Source organism: Polyodon spathula, chromosome 25 (assembly GCF_017654505.1).
Source record: "Polyodon spathula isolate WHYD16114869_AA chromosome 25, ASM1765450v1, whole genome shotgun sequence".
Lineage (NCBI taxonomy): Eukaryota > Metazoa > Chordata > Actinopteri > Acipenseriformes > Polyodontidae > Polyodon > Polyodon spathula.
The window spans coordinates 15,275,656-15,295,368 of record NC_054558.1 but is presented as its reverse complement, the minus strand read 5'-3'; the positions used below and the strand labels follow the sequence as shown (position 1 = coordinate 15,295,368).

General features: G+C 38.2%; 1 protein-coding gene across 4 annotated transcripts in view; it reads right to left on the bottom strand.

Annotated features, from left to right (window-relative positions):
- Positions 1–19,713, bottom strand: part of LOC121299752 (tetratricopeptide repeat protein 28-like) — a 394,301-nt gene that overhangs the window by 80,294 nt on the left and 294,294 nt on the right. For all 4 annotated transcript variants that reach the window (XM_041227761.1, XM_041227758.1, XM_041227759.1 and 1 more), the window contains one exon: positions 4,589–5,096. In XM_041227761.1, coding sequence (XP_041083695.1) covers positions 4,589–5,096 — 508 coding nt within the window. The remainder of the gene's footprint in view (positions 1–4,588; positions 5,097–19,713) is intronic.

Here is a 19,713-nt window from a genome sequence, read left to right as displayed (position 1 = left end):
GGTAAATGTCGACATTTAACAAGTAAAGCGATAAATATCAGCCATAAACATAACGCTTTCATTCAGACGTTTACTGGTACATCTCAAGAGTAATCAAGTGCCTTTACCAATAATCTTTTGGTAAATGTCCGAAAAGCAATACATTTCTTCATAATTCTAGTCATTTACCTGGAAAATGCTGACCGGTAAAACTTAAGATTTGACAGATATTGACTTTTGCTGTAACACATACATTAGTTTTCTCTGTCTGTATAATAACGTTCACATGCATGTTTTTTGTTTTATTGGAAAGTTTTAGTGTATATGTTTGCTTCTTGCTTTTGAATAATAAAGCATTCTTAATGCACTGCTTACTGTTGATTATCCCCAGTCTAATGCTCCATTAGGAAATTGGTTGCTGATTGCACCTCAACAACATGATACTGTTTATGCCATATTCACAAAAGAAAGCAACCCGCTAATGTTACAAATCCTTATATAAATACAACCAGAAGCATTATTTCAGAGTTTCAACAAGCACTGGAGTTACAGAATTCCTTCTTTGTGCAATTACTGTTTAATGATGCTGAGTCGACATCGTTTAAAATGAAATTATTATCAATTTGAACATCAATACTATTAACACTCAGTCTTGTTTTATTTGTTTGTGTAAAGAACAAAGCAAAAACAACTACTACCCAGTAATTAAAAGAACGGTGCTGCTGCCACCCCTCGCCATCCTGCCTTATCTTCATTATTCAGCAATTGATGAATCAGCTATTAAAAGTAATTAAGCAATTCATCAAGTCTGTTTCAATTACAGGCTCATGACAGAACCAGATTCCAATCATGAGATGAGAATACCACAATCACAATTGCTCAAATACAGTACAGGCAGCAACATACAGTATCCTCAAACACTGTCACAGCACTAGAGCAACAGCTTTCATGCTGCCAACGAAGGCATTTGCCAACATGTCTACTCATGTGGCTTTCATGTACTTTCAAATAGCGCCCCAAAATAGTTAGCTTCCTTTTCCAAACGTTTTCCTCTGGAGTCAAGTAATATATGAAAAAGAAAATGTTGGCAGCATCACACTTACCATATTAATTAATTAAGATGGTGGCACAGAAAGCATTTGCTGTAAAAGTTATTAGGGACAAATATTCAAATATTCAAACAGAAACGGATTTGGCGACAAAGATGTTCATATTCGTTTATATAAGAGAATTCACAAATGCATGTTTGAAAATACATCATGCAAAGGAAACTAATAAACAATGTACAGTAAAGAAGAGTTTCTCTTCTTTCACAAGTGGCGGGGTGCCAGGTTTACTTTGCTCCAGAGTTTTTGTTTTTTTATACCTTACTATGGTATGAATTATACTTTTGTTTTCCAGCTAATTTGTCATTTCGAAAGAATATGTGAACATGAAAAACAGATGTTCATTTGAACACTAGAAATATGAGCACGTTTATGAGTTTCAAAAAGAAACACACACATCATTAAATAACATAAAAGCACAGCAGTTGTAACCAGTGGTGTAGTCCTAAATCCAAAAGTACCAGAACGCCAACAAAAATATAGACTTCTTAAATAAAAATGATACAGACTCCCGTTTTATTTATTTATTGAGCATGAGGTAACATTTAATAAGTAAAGCATGAGTCTAGCATGTGACTTTTACAGGCTACTCCCCTAGTCAGTGCTGCCAGATTGGCAGTTTTCCCACCAAATTTGTCTTGTTTTGAAAGCACCTTGCAGGTAAATATTGGTGGTTTAGTTATTGTTATCGTGCACGTTCTTTTTCTATTCCTTTCGATTATGAGGTCATCACCAGCACAGAACTTCAATCACCACAAGGCCCTATATAGTATATCACGTCCTCCCCCATCTTTGCTCTGCATCCAATAAAATTATGAAGCACACAAAAACTGTTATTTTTTATTTGTCACCAATTTCAGAACTGTTCAATTACACTTGTTTTTAAAATGTATTTTTAAAGAATGTATCTGCTGATTAAGTTAAACAAAACTGCTTCTCTTAAACCCCATGTATTGCCTGTGTCTGTGTGTGTGTGGGGGGGGGGGGGAGTCATTTAAAACTAACTGATTCAGTTCTTCACAGCTGAATCCCAGTTTAATGGAGTCCAATTAGAGAAGTCCACAAGAAGAATGGCCGGGTCTAGAATGCAACGTTTCGTGACGAAACACTTTTAAAAGCTAATTTGGGGTTTATGCAGTTTCTGATTCTTTTTTTAATGACTGCCCTGTACCCCCCCCACCACCACCAGTGGTGATTAATTATTAAAATTATTAACTATGAGTAATGAAATGATGTCTGCAGAAAATCACGTTTCAAGAGGTACAGGAAAAATAAAAAATAGCCAAGAAGTTAACCAGTCACGTTCTTAGGAATACCTTTAATAGTGAATTACAGTGTTATAGGACACTAAACGTTTGTGGTTGGGAAGGTGCGAGAGACCCATAGAAAAACAAATAGGCTAATAACAAATACTGTCCAACCATTCCCTCGTTTTATCTGGGGCGTCAGGGTCCAGTATAAATCCTCTACGCAACCCACTTTTTCTCATTTTTCGTACAAAAAGCAGCACATCGTTTTAAATTTGTACAGTGGAGGGTAATTGCTTCTCATCAACTTCAGTCTCCAATTAAATAAATGAGTCTTTCTCTCCTTTTTCATATGCACAAACCTGCTACATTGAAATAATCCATTCCCAACAATAACATAGGAGGCCTGTTGCTAGGGAGCTGACGTCACTGCCTTGTGGCTTTTGCTAGTGCATTGCTGCTGCCACAAGTGAACACCTTGTTGGCTAAAATAAAAACGGCCTCAGCAAGTAGATATTTAATTTGCTTTGTGCAATACGTGTGTATATGATAACAGTACAATATTAATGCTTGGTTTTAAATTGTTTTGTATATTGATGTTTGTGATGTGCAGTACGAAATAAATCGAATAGTAATTGTAACTGCCTATGTATATTGCAGCTAAGGCATACGCAGTTAGACGGTAAAATGGGAGCTAACTCCAGGACAGAGATATATCTAAACCACAGTATAGCGAGGGGGGATATAATGAGGGGTGGGTGTATTCATAAGAAACAGTATTTAGTACATCAGCATTTTTACTGAGAAGAGGGAAAAGGTTGGTGAAAAGAACAATGGCTGAGATACATGGTTAGTTTTGAAAACTTTGAAGTTGATCCCCCAGTGCTACCTCGGGTAAGATTTTTCAAGCTGGTGCCTTCAACCGCACCAATACTGAGAATATAGAGAAAACTATGCCAGTATTGAGAATAAAAAAGTCAATATGATACGGTTGATGTCATGAATGCGGTGTGTCGTGTGTTTATGGTGATACAGCACACAGAACTGACACTCCGAATTGCTACATAAGAACATTTAACAGCTTTTAATAATGACCAATCAGCTTTGCTTTCACCAAGAAGCAGCTGAAGTGAAGGATGTTGAAGGCTCTTGAGGAAGAGCGATAGGCATTATTAATAACAGCCATCTGAGCGCTCCGCCAAAAGACGCTTACAGACAAATGAGGTCATGAGAACAGTAAGCCCAGCCATATAGTAATGTAATAGAAGCTGTTTCAATGCCTAATGTACGTTGTTCATGCTTTTCTGAGTGAAGGAAAAGGTTGTTATATACTCACACAACACATTAAATCAATACAGTGCTATGCGGTTTACCGCGATAAATACAATGAATAGGTAAATGCAATTTAGACAAGGGTTTTAGAAACTAGCAATATATGTTTTTTAAAAATGATTCCTACAGTTGAAATGGCAGATAGTGTTAAAGGACACATTAAGGAAAACTAATTATTCTCAATTGAATAATATTTCAAGCTATTCATGAACGAAGTTACAGGGGTGTCAGTAAAAGCAATGGCCACGAAAAGAGTATAGTGCCACAAAAAGTCAACGCTTAAAGGGGTAGGTATCTAGTAGCATACAAGGTTGAAAACAGCACTTAGCGTGCATGTGTGACTTTACAATACTTGCAGGTAGTCTGCTACACCCACACTTCCAAGGTTATTTTACATGGAGAGCAAAATTCTCTCCACCCCTTCAACACCTTCTTTCCTGCAATTAACCAAGCAGCTGCTGCCCCTAATAATTGACTAGTCATATCCTTTGACCCAAAAGTCATAAGAAACCACCTAGGAAGTACAGGTGTGACTCTTATTGACACCGCTTGCAAACTGAGAGCTTTCTGTAACTTATTATATACACTTTATTAAAAAAATAATAATTAAAAAAAAAACTACAAAACTTTCAAAAACTGCACGTATGAAACCTAACGAATGGAAGTGCACAACAGGTCAGATAAATAAGATTCTTTCATTATCAATGACCTTTTTAAGAAGAATTATTATTTTTTTGTTGCACACAATCAAACCTATGAATACTGAAAGCTTATAGAGGTGTAACGATTTATCGTGAACAAATCAATTTGCGATACATAGTTTGTTACACCCCTGATAAATGTCTTTCAGTGCCACTGTAGTTCTCTTCCATGTGCGTGTCTAATGTGCAGTAAGGCTGAGGGTGTGGATTTGCTTCAGCTCACCCAAGTTGGAGGATGCCCTTCCCTCCGCAGCGTGGTCCTTCAGGCTTTCTGCGATGCCCAGCTGCTGCTCGTGGTATTGCTTGGCTCGCTCCAGGTCCTGCATGCAGCGGGCAGCGTGGCCCAGGCCGGCGTAGGCCCGCATCTCAATGGGCTGCTCCCCGAGCTCCTGCGCCAGCTCCAGCACGTGGTTGTGGTAGGACATGGCCTTGTCGAAGTTGCGGCGGTAATGGTAGGCACTGCCCAGGTTGCTGTAGGCCCGAGCCTCCTCTCTCTTGTACCCCAGCTCCTTGGCGATTTTCAGGTGCTGCTCGTGGCACTGCACGGCGTTGTCAAAGTCGCCCATGGCAATGTACACCGCTCCCATGTTGCCCAGCTCCCGCGCCTCCGAGAGCTCGTCTTTGGATTGCTTGGCGAGGAGGACGCACTGCTTGTGGCTGGCCAGGGCGTTGGGATAGTCCCCAATGGCTGTGTAAACATGGCCCAAGCTGCTCAGTGCTGAAGAGGCTGCCTGTGAGCAACAAAACAAAACGCCCAGTTAGTTTCAAGACCATAAGCACTCTTTTTGCCTTAATGCAATGATGTTATAATAATTTATTCATCAGAAAAGCCAAATTTGGTCCATTGTTGTCAATTTAACTTGGTACCAAACTTAGTTATCCTAGAATTAAAACATAATAATCAGATTTTTTTTTTTCCATTGTGTTTATCACAGGGGCGCAATGTACATGTTGCATTGTCAAAATCTTGTAATTTCTCTGGTGACAAATGTGGTAACCCAGTACCAGCACACTGCCCAAGTGCACAGTAGAATGAAAGCTGAAGCATACAGGGTGATTGGTGGCCCCCGCTATGGCTATATAGACCACCTATGGATTTTCACTTTCCAATTGCTTCAGTTGTAGCCTGCAGTTGTGCATTACATTTCCTACTAAGTGGACCATGTTATCATCACCATGTACAGCTGTGGCCAAATGTTTTGCACCACCTAGAATTTTAGGATTGAGGCACAATTTGTTTAATTTGACTTTACAAAGCCAAATTTGTTAATTCTATAGGGTGATGGCAAACTTTTGGGCGTAGCTGCACATAAACCGTCATACTGCTCCAGGACATTCAAACTGGGTGGGCCCAATCCACAGTGAGAGAGAACACCGACCACGACTAAGCAAACACTGCATCAGACAAACTCTTTCCATTCATGTATTCTTTGTTGATGTCTAAAAGCTTGTATCAGCAGTCAAGTCTGCTACAGTAGACCGTCGTGACGTGGAGACAGGGAATATAAACAGGGGTCGCCTTCTTATTTCACAAGTCTGTCTCTGTCCAGATATGGTACAGAGTGGATATATTTGTATATATTCATGATTACACAGAAATTACAAACTGCAGGACTGTTAGAAGTTATTGTTTGTTTTTTAAAGAGGTTTGTATTTAAAAAGAGACAAGTTCTTAAAATATTTAAGCTAGATAGCGTATTAGGTTAACACACTCTTCATCTATTGTGGCCTGGCTTTGAAGTCACAAAACCTAGACACAATTCTCAACAAATTCCAGTGCCAGGCTGTCTCAAAAAGCGAGGCCATGGATTGTACGGACAAGGAAACTTAGATGCTCCCTGGCTCCCCAAGAGGAGGGCCCCTCAACGGCTGGTCTGAAATATGCAAAAGCTTTCCAAATAAGGATGCTTACTACAATCAGTAATCTAAAGCTGCAATGTCAGCAGAATCAGTCAGCAGCAGCCAATCGTCTATTATCATAATGTACAGAAGTTGTTTATGGTATACATTTTGTTTCTTTTTTTTATGATAAATGGATATGCTTTCCCTTCTACATGACATTTCTACAGATTTATATTTTTACTCTTTACTCTTTACTGCTTATCCTCGTCATCTTCGTGTAAACCAGTATTTTCACTTGAATGTGCCAAATTTGAGGTGGAAATCAATAAATACAGAGCTATAGTTTCTAAAACCTAGGAATTGTTGGGTGAAAATCTGTAGAATAAAAGCCTTAGGTATGGGGCGTTTCAGACTCACATAACTGTTACCCTAAACTATCAGTTCAAGATATTTGCTAGCAAGAGTGCTGTTTAACAAAACTTGAAACTGTGTGCCACTTTGATCTTGTACAGTCAACGATAACTTTGCCATCACTTGCCAATAACTCATCAGCTTTCCTACCTCACATGAGGATTGGTATGTTATATCTGCTGGAGTGATAAGTTATTTTTATAGTGTCAAGAAAATGTAATTACTTGTACATTGAATAGTTAACAGCAACTGCACTGGGGCTAAAACAGTAACATAAATAATAATAAAAACAAAAACAAACAAATGTGTCCTAGAGATGCAACATATTACAGAATCAGTAAAGAATGGTTTGAACGTACACTAAAAACACCATTGTAGAGGGGCCTATCCACAAACCTACTGGGTCAAGAAAGACTACAAAAAACAACTTCAATGACTATAAGTCTTTCTCATTGAAGATGTTGAGAAAGACACAATACATTAGTCATTCAATTTGTGAAGCTTCTTTGAGTATTCCTGAATGTAGCACTATTAAGTGTTGTAGTTACCTATAAACGAGTTTGGTGGTCTGCACACATCCACATCACAAAGCCTTGATACTCCCTGCTTGAATGAGGTCAGGACTGACCTGCAAGGGGCAGGTTCAAGTGTGTCTTGTATTAAGGTAACCGTGACAATAGATTGAAAGATGCCCTTCAGCAGATTAAATGCACACACAAAATGCAAGATATAAAACCTAATACCAAAAAAGTAAAATGCAGATTTATCAAATGGTGCAAAAGCAGAGATTAAGAGCGCAGGCTAGTTGAATGTAATGACTTTCTTAATAATATATTGCATATTACGTTTCTGGCACAGCTTTGAGGATCACTGCGCTAGTGCCATTGACACTAATGCACATAAATGACATATTAATGTGCCAGTATGACTGGTGATTGAAGCAACACATTTAGTTAGAAACTTGGAATATATTAGTAAACCACATCTCTATTAAATAAAAGCTCAATTTTGATGTACCACAAAAAAACTAAAACCCACTTTAATTTCCAATTTCTCCAAATGTTAAAGATTCCACAATTTTTCATGCTTTCCCCACAGAGCCCCACTGACTCTGCACCACGGGAAAGCAGGCTTGCCAAGATCGTTCACTGTCTCCTGACAGCCTCCCTGACTGCTGTGCTGGTGGCCATTTTTCACCTTGGATATCCCTGCAGTTCTTAAACTTGTTGTTATGGGGCTTAACCTAAATTGCCACAATTCCCATAACTAATCAGTCACATATTCCTTTGGGGCTTTGGGACTAGCAGCCGTTTGACATTTCACCAAAACATATTTCTTTTGTTATTGTTTGTTCCTTAAGCCTATAGTTTTTATAATTGTTTTAAGATGCTGCAGAAGGTTCAATGCAAGAGCCAGCTATTTGGAAAAAAACAAAAATGAAAGCTGGGGTCAGTTTTCCCTTGAAAAGCTCCACCACAAACACAGGAGGCCGCCTCTCTTAATCACAGATTCCACTTCATTGTTTATTGTCCTTCAGTTGTCACTGTATGTGTTGTGGTTGTATGCAGCACGTCGAAATCAGTCATGGTGGGATACCAGCCGAATCCCTATCAGCAGCAAATAAGTAGAACTGTAGCGCTCATTATAGGTGGAAAATATTCTGATTTGGGGAATGTAAAATGGGGTGTAGTTCTTTTCTCCTTCTTTCCAAATCGCATGGACATGGCTTTAACTGATTTCGTTTACAAAGTAATAATTTCATTGATTTGAAAGTCCAGTTTCATAGACTGCTTTAGAACCACTAAAGTAGGGTTTATCAGCCAAAAGCTTCCACAAATCATTGGGAAATAACATGGAAATAGTGTTCTAATCACACTTCCTATTTTGAACTGTTATTTTTTTTGGTTTTTTTTCAGTCGTTGCCAATGGTTTTTTACCCAGGTTTTCTCCCCAACTTGGAATGTCCAATTGTTATTTGTATCCCGCGCCCTCCGCAATGTGCTCCTGCCAATCAGTAATTTTTCGCACTATGGATTCACAGCGAGGCCACCAGACCAGTGCAAAACCGCAGGCACCCTATTGGCCACAGAGGTCGCTAGTGCGCAGTGAACCTTGGATTCCCCTGGCCAATTGTGCACCGCCCCCTAGGAACCCCCGGTCACGGTCAGCAGTGACATAGCCTGGATTCAAACTTGTGATCTCCTGCACTCCACGCGGAGAGCCTTTACTGGATGCGCCACTCAGGACTGAACTGTTCTTCTTAAATAGTGTTAGTTTGCTAAATATATATTATTAAAGAATAAAATGGTTTACTTAACATTCTACGACGGGTGTAATACATATGTGAAGTGTGCAGCATTCTTGTACAATATTCAATATTAGATGGAAATGTATTCAATATATGTTGTAATTTTCACACATGTTTGGTATGTTTTTACATAATGTAATGCAGGTAAAATAAAGTTTTTTTCTCAGTGATACTTATGGTATGGATGATATATACACTATCAAATAGTGAATAGTGCGACATTTTGAAATACTAAAAGAGCCTTCATTAATTCAATGACAAACATTACATTGAGAAAGGCTTCTGTTATAAATGTTTGTCATTGAATGTATTAAACATTTTTTTAGTATTTCTAGATTTCTCTTATATGGACCGGCACAGTCCTCTAAGGTCTAATCTTTATGCATATATTTTAAACATTCCCTTAAAAATCAGATTATTTCATTTAACTGAAAACAATTGCTGAACAAACGTAATTGTTTCAAAATGACAGTTTGCAATATTGCACACATTGGACATTGACCACCACCATCTTATAGAATGTGACATCTCACATAGATTTTGTCCGGGCCTATGGTAACTTTCGCCTGCCTTGGGAGCTGTTTCCTTGGCAACAGACGTGTATTAATGCTTGTGGAACCTACAGTAGGGCCTTAATTTAATGCTGGTCTTTAAAGCTTCGGGATGTACAGCACCCCAAGCCCCTACTCTATATACTGCTTCATTTAACAGTGCTGCTCATCCACAACAGTTATGCCCGGGGGGACCCAACTCCGCAAAACTGAGAAGCTGGTTCAGTTCCCACTGCTCTGCAAGACTCATTCCAGGGCATATTTTAAGCATTGATAACCAGCTGAGCTTGTAGCGTGTGCCTGTATTGTGATGTCATTCCAGCCCCAGACTTGTTGTGAAATGGATCTGCAAAGGATACATCTGATTGCCTTTTAGGTTCCAGATGAACTAAGTTCAGGTGAATGAAACTCAGAGGCATGTGGAGAGCACTTGCCAAAACCATCAAAGCTACTGACATCAAACATCAACTAGACAGAGACAACTGAAAAGGTTTTTGCTGCAGAATATTGAAGATGGAGAGGAGAAGCCCCATAACAGCCATTATTGACCTGCAAAATACCTTATTAAAAGAGCACTGAACCTCAACCTCCTTTTCTTAGTATACTGTATATACACCTATTGTATCTGTGCCCTGCCTGTAGTTCTTTTAAGACTTGAAAATAAGTTTTCTATTAGCATTTTTATTGTTCTACTGTAAATACGCTTTTGCTTTTTAAATTTAATTTTTAATTATGGATAGAGGAGTCATGAATTTTTGCCTTTTATTTCAGAGACTGTGAAACCAGTGAGCACATCTTGTGTTTGTACAATGCTGCTCATAATGGCTAACCTTTAGCTCAGAATATTTGGCCCAAATGAAGCTGAACACCTTAATATTTGAGAATATCGTGTTTACTGTGAAGCAGTTCAAGAACTGAGGAACGAGGATGTATACAGTTGCGGGGAAGCATTAGACCCTGATTCCCAGCTCTTGTGGTAGCTGCCCTGCGATGCTCAGCAGGACCAGTCAAAAGCATGGACGCAGGACAATCCTTCTCATCTTTTCATAATGTGCTGCTAGGGGATAACAGACGTTGCATCAAAAGTGGCAATCTCTCAACTTGTTGTTCCAGAATCATAACAGTGAGAAGTTGAGAATTTGTCAAAAAAGATCTCCAGGTTATTTATTTTTATAAAGTTTAAAGATAAACACTCACCCTTTATGGTTGTTTTAAAAGGAATTGTACAAAAATAAATAAATAATACAAAATATATTTTTGCAAGGAAAATAAAATTATATTCCACTAAATGTTGTTTGTTTAGTGGTGATATTACACTGTTATAATATACAGTGTTAAATAAATGTATATTTACATTTACTTTCAGTTGTCATTACACAATTTTTGTTTGCTGTGACCATAACGTGAAATGTTCACATTTTTAGCGTGACTATGCCGTGAAATATGTATACTTTTACCGTGACAAAATCATATCCCTAATAATAGTCATTAAGCACTTGTAACAATATTAGTGGGCCTGCACATCCTGTTTGTTCACTCTGTTGACATCTGTCATAAAATCAATATTAAAAAAAACGACTTGCTGCTGCTATCTGGAGAAACCAGATATCTGTAATCAATATGTTTAATCAAAATGAAATGCAGTTATTTACTCTGCAAATATTTTACCCAGGGAAGCCTTCAGAATAGTTTGTGACTTCCACCTGCCGGTCCAGTGTCACATCCACAATGTAATATCAAGACACTCAGCGCTATTGGATTCATGTTTACTTGGTGTTTACTTGGTGCTTCAGCACCAGTGACCACTTCTACATCGAGGTTTTATAATACACCTTCAGTCAGGTGCAGAAATATAAAACAACCTAGCACTGTTTAAAAGGCCTTAAATACTTGATAATTCTGAAAACAAACACTGTACACTGTAATTAGCATCAACGTTTATTAGCAAAACTGCTAGAAAATATATCCAGAGATGGTCACAAAAGATCATTAAATAGTAAATCATTTTTTCATGTTGTTCAATTTACAACTGTCAACTTGACTTTTAACATTGTTTTGTGTTTTGAATCAAAACTCATTATCTGGGTTGCAGTGGTTATTTTCACCCCTGGGGTCAAGGTTCAAATCTGGCTATTTTTCAAGACAGTAAATACAAACATTCACATACTCTGCAGCCCAATTTCCTTAGCTAAATAAAGCGGAGGGCAATATCATTTTACACCTTATTTTTATCACGGGAGTTTCGCACTGTACAGTGCAGAAAACAATGTCTTTCAATGTATCATTCAGAAGCTCAGTCTGACGCCTCCAATTTGCTTTCAAATTAGAATTCTTGCCACAGTCAGGACTACCACTTACTGCCACACATACATGTCAGAATTGAAAATGTCCCTGTGTGTCCTTAGGGTGTCCATACCGTTCGACTGCTTGTGTCTGGATACACACACACACACACACACACACACACACACACACAGCAGAATATTTAACTAACTCCTTCCTCATGCCCAGCACCACTGGGAACCCTAAAAGGCCTGCACGTACAGCTAATGCATTAAGTAAAAAGAGGGCAGCCTCTTTGGAGCTACAGCATCACTCAAATTGCTGGCAGACGTCTTGTTTTTCTTGGGAAAATATCAAACAAAATGAATGCTCGTCAAAAATCCAGTGCAGCTACTGGCAAAGATGTAACTTTTGGAGGTGAGAAGAAGGGGGGTGAAGGAGGCTATACACCTATAATTATGCCATTTATCTCACTAACTGGAAACAGATTCCCGTGCAAGGTTAAGCCATGGTAATAAAATATTTGAACATAACGGCAAATTGGGTGCTCCACAGAGTTCTTTGTGTTTTCCTAGCTTTTGACAAGTAAGACGAGTAGCTGCTACCTTGCTTGTTTCAAAGGCCAAGAAAACTTGCAAGGGTGGAAATAGTGCTTTTCTCAACCCATTGCACCTCTTTGAAGACCAAGGGCATTGCTTGGTGGCTAGCATAAAAAGATTCCTATAAATACCATACAATAACAAATTTTGATAGTTTTACAAAGCAGCCTACAACTGACAATGAAATGCAACTTTTAACAGCTGTGGTATTTAAGTAAGCAGATAGAGGGGAACTGTCTAAATCAGTGGTCTAATATTAAACAAAATCACAGCAAATTAGCATACAACCAGTTTGTTATTCCTTTGGGAATAACAGTATTTATAATGCTGTTGTTATGTTGGCACTAACACAAAACTTGTAAGAGCAGTATTCCATATGTGAAATTCAATCATTCTCATTTCACAGGAGCATAGTCTAAAGTGGGGTTTGACAGTCCACAAAACATGTTCTACACGAGCCAGTGGGAACACACATTTCAAAAACAATGTATAAAATTACCAGAAAGAGGGATATTGGCTTTCAGCTGCGCCATGGGGCCAGGTGCGTTCAATTAAAAAAGGTGTTGAGTGATACTATTTCAATCAATCAATCAATCTTTATTTTTGTATAGAGTTTTTACCGGGGGGTCGCCACAAAGCGATTTATATGATAAAAAACAAATACAATTATATATAATCAGCAAATAAAACACACATAAAAATATATATAACCAGTAATAAAACACACACACACAAATATATATATATATATATATATATATATATATATATATATATATATATATATATATATATATATATATATAAAATCAGCAATAAAATACACATACAAAATCAATAAATAAAATAAGAATATCACTTTAAAAACTTGCGGAAGCCAAGCTATATAAGTGTGTTTTTAAACAAGATTTAAGAGCATCGACAGAAGGAGCTTCCTTTATAGTACTAGGCAAATCGTTCCAGAATTTCGGTGCAATGTAGCTGAAGCATCTACCACCTGAGTTTTGTTTCTGAATACTTGGTATGGAAAGTAGCCTGGCATCCTGTGATCGAAGTGGACGATTAGGAACGTATGGTTTTAAAAGATCCTTTAAATAGGGTGGAGCTAAGCCAGAGCCTTATAGGTTAATAATAGCACCTTAAAATCTATCCTAAATCAAACAGAGAGCCAATGCAAGGATACAAGGATATTTAAAGCAGGTAAGATATTATCCGCATGATCAAGGTATTAGCTTGCTACTGTATTTATTAAAAATAACTAGAATGTTTTTTTGAAATACAGAACAGTACAAACAGAGATTCAGTGAATCCAGATTTTTAGGTATGAACACCACAATTCTGACAATTGTTACTACCAAATTGTAGGAGTGAAGATTTAATCAAAATCTACATCAAAGAGATTTCATTTAACGTGCTGTAACATAAGCTTTTACTATGATGCCAACTAATTAACTCCCAGCAATGTAATGAGGAATAACTATCCAGACTTTAAACAGAAGGTTGATACCAAGGTTGCCACATTTCATCATTATGGATTGCTTGAAATATAGTAACATGGTAAGAAATGTACAAACAAGAGGAGGCCATTCAGTTTGGTTCTCGTATCTGATTGAGCTCCCATATGGTTAATGGGCCTTCAAGACCTTCTAGCATCATGTGATTCGTTCAATACCTAGCATCACGAGAGGCCTTCAAGACTAGTATTATGGGAGGCGCTCAAGACCTTCTACGTAGGAAGCAATACTTTAACCAATACTTTAAGTGCATCAGAGAAACCTGGACCAGGGGACACAGATGGAAATTGAGTGTAGACAATTCTTCACACAGAGAGTGATGAGGTTATGGAATGAGTTACCTAGCCATGCCATTCATGCAGAATCAGTGGGATATGACAAAAAGTTGAGTTCAGCTATTAGGAAACGGACGGGCACGGATGGGCCTAATGGTCAATCGTTAGTAAATTATCTTAGTCTTATAACCAACCTGCTACTGAGCTGGTCTTACATGAAGCTTCTGTGTGCACCAAAACCAAACAGTTCCTATCTCCAAACTTGTCTGGCCTAAATGGCCACTTGTATCTAAAATATTGGGTTTTTTTTGTTCAGTAAAAGTTAATGGTGAACAGCAGTTTCAATAAGAGCTACATTCACCTTTCCTCTATTTCAACCTGCCTCTACAACATGTTGTTTATTGGACCCCTGCTGCTTCATGCTGGCTCGTACTGTTTCAGTGTGAACCCTGAGAGACAGAGAGAGAGAGGTTGGAGTTGACAGGCTTACACAGACAGAAAGCATCTCAAACTAGAAGTGTTCTATTATACTCATTACAGGCTACAACACTGATATAAAACCATGGGTAGCGACAGTTTGCTGGGATTCATCAGAAGCATATGGAGGTGCTTTTGCCTTTGGTTTTCTATTTAGCTTTACGCAATAATGAATCGGTCAGTCTTATCATTTGCAACCCACCCACCCATCCACGAATCGCACATTGCACACACTGCACAAATACAGGAATCTTACAATGCACAAAAGGATGGAAAAAGGGTGTGCCTTTTCTGATATATAGCAAAGTAGAATTTAAAATATTTAATGAACTCTAGTTTAGTAATTTATGGATCTGTAAACTTTTCATCAAGTTAGTATTTGTGTAACGTATAAAGCTGTGACAGGGGATGTGATAATGCACATGATTCTAACAAAGTTAACCCTAGCTAATAGAACAACACAGAGACCAGGACCAGAGGACGCAAATGGGCATTTAGTGGACAGAACAGAGAGTATGAAACACTACAGCAGAAAGCAGGAGACCCTTCTTTATCCACAGAGTGGTGAGCCATGCTGCTGACACTAGAACAGAGAGCACGAGACCCTTCTTTATCCAGTGCTGAATCACTGGGATCTTTTAACAACAGACCAAGTTTGGATCTCAATCAGCAACTATGAAATGGAAGAGCACTGAATTGCCTCCTATCATTTATAAAATGATCTTATGTAAAATGACAGTGTTTTCTGGCAATGAATCAGGCTGAAATTATAAGTACATCCATGTATTAAATATCAGAGACATCAAACTGCAAGACAAATGGTCACTCTACATTCATCCAAATCCTTGAGCTTTTACAACAGGTATACATAACATACAGTGCAACAGACGCATTGGCAAAGCAAGTATATTTCTGTAAATCTCTCATTGGACTAAAAATGATTCTCTCAAGATGGTGTAAGAATGTGGAAACAGAGTGGCGAGCTGGTAATACTCTTGACATTCAATCTATCTACAAGTCCCTTAAGTAAGATAAGATTGGATTGCAGGTTTCATTCAATGCGTTCTAGCTAGCTGTCTCTGTCAATTAGACAAAATGGAAAGAAAGGGCACGGAAATTGTCCAGTGTCTAATAGCCTGTGAGCTGTACAATCATCCTGGCACTTTTAATTTTATTTCAACCTACTCCTTTAGGTGGTTGGGTTAAAGAATTCACTAAGTAAGATTGGAGCATTAATCTCATTATTTGGTGTCATCTCCAGCTATCAGCTCAACAAAGCTTGTAGCATAGACATACATTTAATTATCATGATGGGAAAAGCTGTACTTTAACACAGACAGCATGCTAGCACCAGTTTTTAAAGGCATGTTTTTGTGGGGGAATTACCTTACCAGCTTTTTAGTGCAAGATCAGTCATTCTAGAACAGTGGTTTCCAAACTTTTGTTCTGTTTTGGGGTTTCCACACAGACCAGCATTGCAATAAAACAAGTGCAAACAGAAGTCACGGTAGAACATACATCTTTAAAACTCTTCAAACTATTTGGATAAATAACAACTATGATTAATCGATTACTGATCGCCATGTTTTTATTTTATTTTTGGAAGCCTCAGTTAAACATTCATTAACAGATTAAATTGCTCTGTCACCTATTTGGAGCATCTCCCACTGAGCTGCCCAGTAACGCGTGCTTCCTGCTTCTTTTCAAAAAAGACATTTTCTAAATGCATACATGATATTACTATGTATAATGATATTAACATGTATGTTGACAGTTATATTCAAAGGCATGTATGACTATACTGGTTGCTGATTGCACCTGTACAAAAAAGTTTTAGTTAAGTGGTATATGGATGTGCTTGTTGAGATGGGCAGCAGATCATCAAAAAGCAAATACAGAAATAATGTGTTTACACTCTAAACCTGTCAATATGCAATATAACAACCTCCAGTGACCACCTGTATCGATTTGCAGCACTAGAATGTTAGTCAGCTAGTGTGAAATCCGTTCACTTCTAAAGCTGGCTTGTGAGGCACACTGAATAAAATTGCTGGCACCGCTGTGTTTAGCGAACAAACACTCGTATTTCATTAAGTCAAATTTGCCTTGTTTGTCTTTCTTCTGCTCAACATTACCGGGCATTAGCTTTAGTGTGTCCTATTAAACACAACAAGAAAAGACTAATGCTGGCTGGAAAACACATCTGAATCAGTTTAATTACTTTAGCAACCACCTTTCATCATCTCTGTTTGTGCCACTCCGATTTGTCTAGTTTTGTGAACTGGTGTTTTGCCGAGCCTTGATTAAAGAAAAAAATGGAAATACAGTTCATTGTTCATGTTCGATATTTGCACATGTCTGCAGTAACAAAACGCAGAATTTGAAATGGCCACAAAATGGCATATCTGTTGACTACAACCAACTCCTTGGAGAGTGATCATGCCCTACAAAAATAAATCTCATTTGATTTCCCTCAAAGCAGCTGTTATTGTGTTTTGGGGTTTTTTGTTTGTTTTGTGGCTGTTTAAACTAAATTGCTAGTTAATCACTTTTCACAGTCTAAATGGGCATGGGAGGGAAATGTTTATTGAGTAGTTTACCAGAATCATTTATGTCACCACTGACTCCTCCCAATGCATGCAGAGTGGCTCCACTGCCTCTTCACATTGTACAGTCTGGGGAATCTGAAAGGGTTAGGGACAGGTCATTAAAAAACTGTTAGGTTTTTTACTTCGCTGCTTATTTACAGTACTGCATCTTTTCAAAATCAATTTTTACCCCCCTTTCTATATGAAATTCAAAAAGCTTCCGAAATGCTACAACTCTAGTACCACACAGGAAGACTAAAGATCATTGTGTAACCTCAGTACCCACTTCCCTACCAAGCTATTGAACCCTGAAGGCAGCTTGGGAACTCTCCAGCTGGCCTTGTTGGGTGCCTGACCAGTAGTGGTCACTGGACCGTGATAAAACAAACTATTCTCATCTTATTTTCCCATTCTAAAGCCATAGGATTGCAAAGGCCAAGGCAGCACCATGTGGGTCCACAACAAAGGCACAGGAGGGTTTAAATCCAAGCTTGCATGACTCATCCTGCAAACCTCTTCAATATTAGGAACCCCTTCAATATTAAAAAAATACAGCTTATTTTACATAAAAGGTACATACAATGCCACTGTATCTAAATCTACCAGCCTTTAATCAATTAATCAACTGAGTAAATATACATTTACTTTGGTTAATTCCATACTGTATGCTGTAAAGTTGTCTTCCATACTGACCTTTGCTGCAGTTCAGGACTACTATGTAATATTCTTGGCAATACCAGCTGTTACCTCTCTGCTCTAGAAAATAATTGAGACTCCCACCATTGACATGCGTCTCTTATTAAGTATGCAAATTTGCCAAGGCAGGTAATTTATAAAGACCATGGTGGTGGGTAAAGTGCACAGCCTGGTTAAATATAAATCGGGTACCACTGCAGTCATCCAGCAGAAATGGGCTCAGGCTTGATAAGCTAATAGCTCACTCTAAGCTTTCAGCCATTTTTCCTCGACGGGAGCATAACATTTTAAAATGTATCGCAAAGCAGTCTCATTACACACATGTTGCGTTGAATACAGAAGAAGGCTTTACAGTACTTGAGGAATGGGCTGGCGGGCAGTAAGAAAATGTTTCTTCATAGTAATCAACCCAGCCTGGCTGCTCCTCTTCATTAAGTTCAATAAGACGGGAGACTTACTCAATTACTAATCTCTGCAGGGCTGAACCACTTGTTGTGTTTACAGACTGGTGAATCTCAGCTCCACGTTTAATTTCATTTTGAGATGTTTTCAGAACGTAACCACTTGACTTTCACCGAATGTACCACATATGTCCTCCTTGAATAATTCAAATACATTTTCTACACTTTTAAAATGTAAATATTGAATGAACCTTGACTGATTTAATTAACTGGTAAATGGACTTGTAATTGTGCAAGAGACTATTGAAATTATTAAAATCTGCCCTCGCTGAGCAGCTTTGCTTTGTTAACATTGTAAATCCCAGTCCCATAAGGAAGCAAGCAGCTTGAACTGAAAGGGGATAATGATGGTGATTAACTTTATGAACACAGGTGAATCGTTTTGACAATTACAGCCATTAGTTATGAGGCAATCACAAATAAAATAAATCGGCTTTAAGACCTTACAGGAAAAAATATGTATAATGGATGGCAAATAAAGCTAATATGGAGCAACATTACTGAAAACTTTCTTAATAAGTCCTTAACACTCTTAATAAGCACCCTCTCCACCAATCTTGATCTAAAGTCCTTTCATTACTTTAACAGTTACAATACTGATACAAACCTTAATCCCTTATAACCCCTATTCTTGTCCAAGATCCATCTAGTTTTGGTCAAAATCTGATTGAGTGCACCAGGAAATGTTGCTTTAATGAACTGTGGATCATATTTTTACTACATTATCAATGGCGTGGTAGCTGAATCGAGAAGTACAGTACATACTTCTCGATTCAGCATTAGTTTCCCAAAATGCTGCATTATGCTAATAAGTTAATGAACTAACAATTCTAATTCCAAATCCACTGACAACATAAGCTTTATTATTAATACTACATAAGCTTTATTAAGCAAACATATATAACTTGGCACCCTTTGGGATGGAAGATTGTCCCTGTGATGCTAAAAAGCTTCTCAAAAGGCGCTGATGGAGCAGGTATCACCAGGTACCTATAGGCCAGCTTTTACACGGCTATAGTACCTGGGTCTGTGCATGCGTTTACTATATAAGTTCTATATCTGTTTGCTCAATAAAGCCTATGTCGTAAAAGGATTTGGAATTGAATCAAAGGGAATGGGAACTAGGTTTGGTATTGATTTTAAAAAATAATTGGAAACAGAACTGGAACTGACCCCAACCCTGCAAGTGTGCACACCTCAATCTTGACCTGAGCCCCACCATTCAGTGCAGAGCTTATCCCAAGCAGAGACAACCCACTGTGCGCAATTATATCAGCTTGCTATTTTTTGGATTAGCCTGCTGTTCCACTGTCCCTTGGGGATTGGGGACCTCAATGGATCAT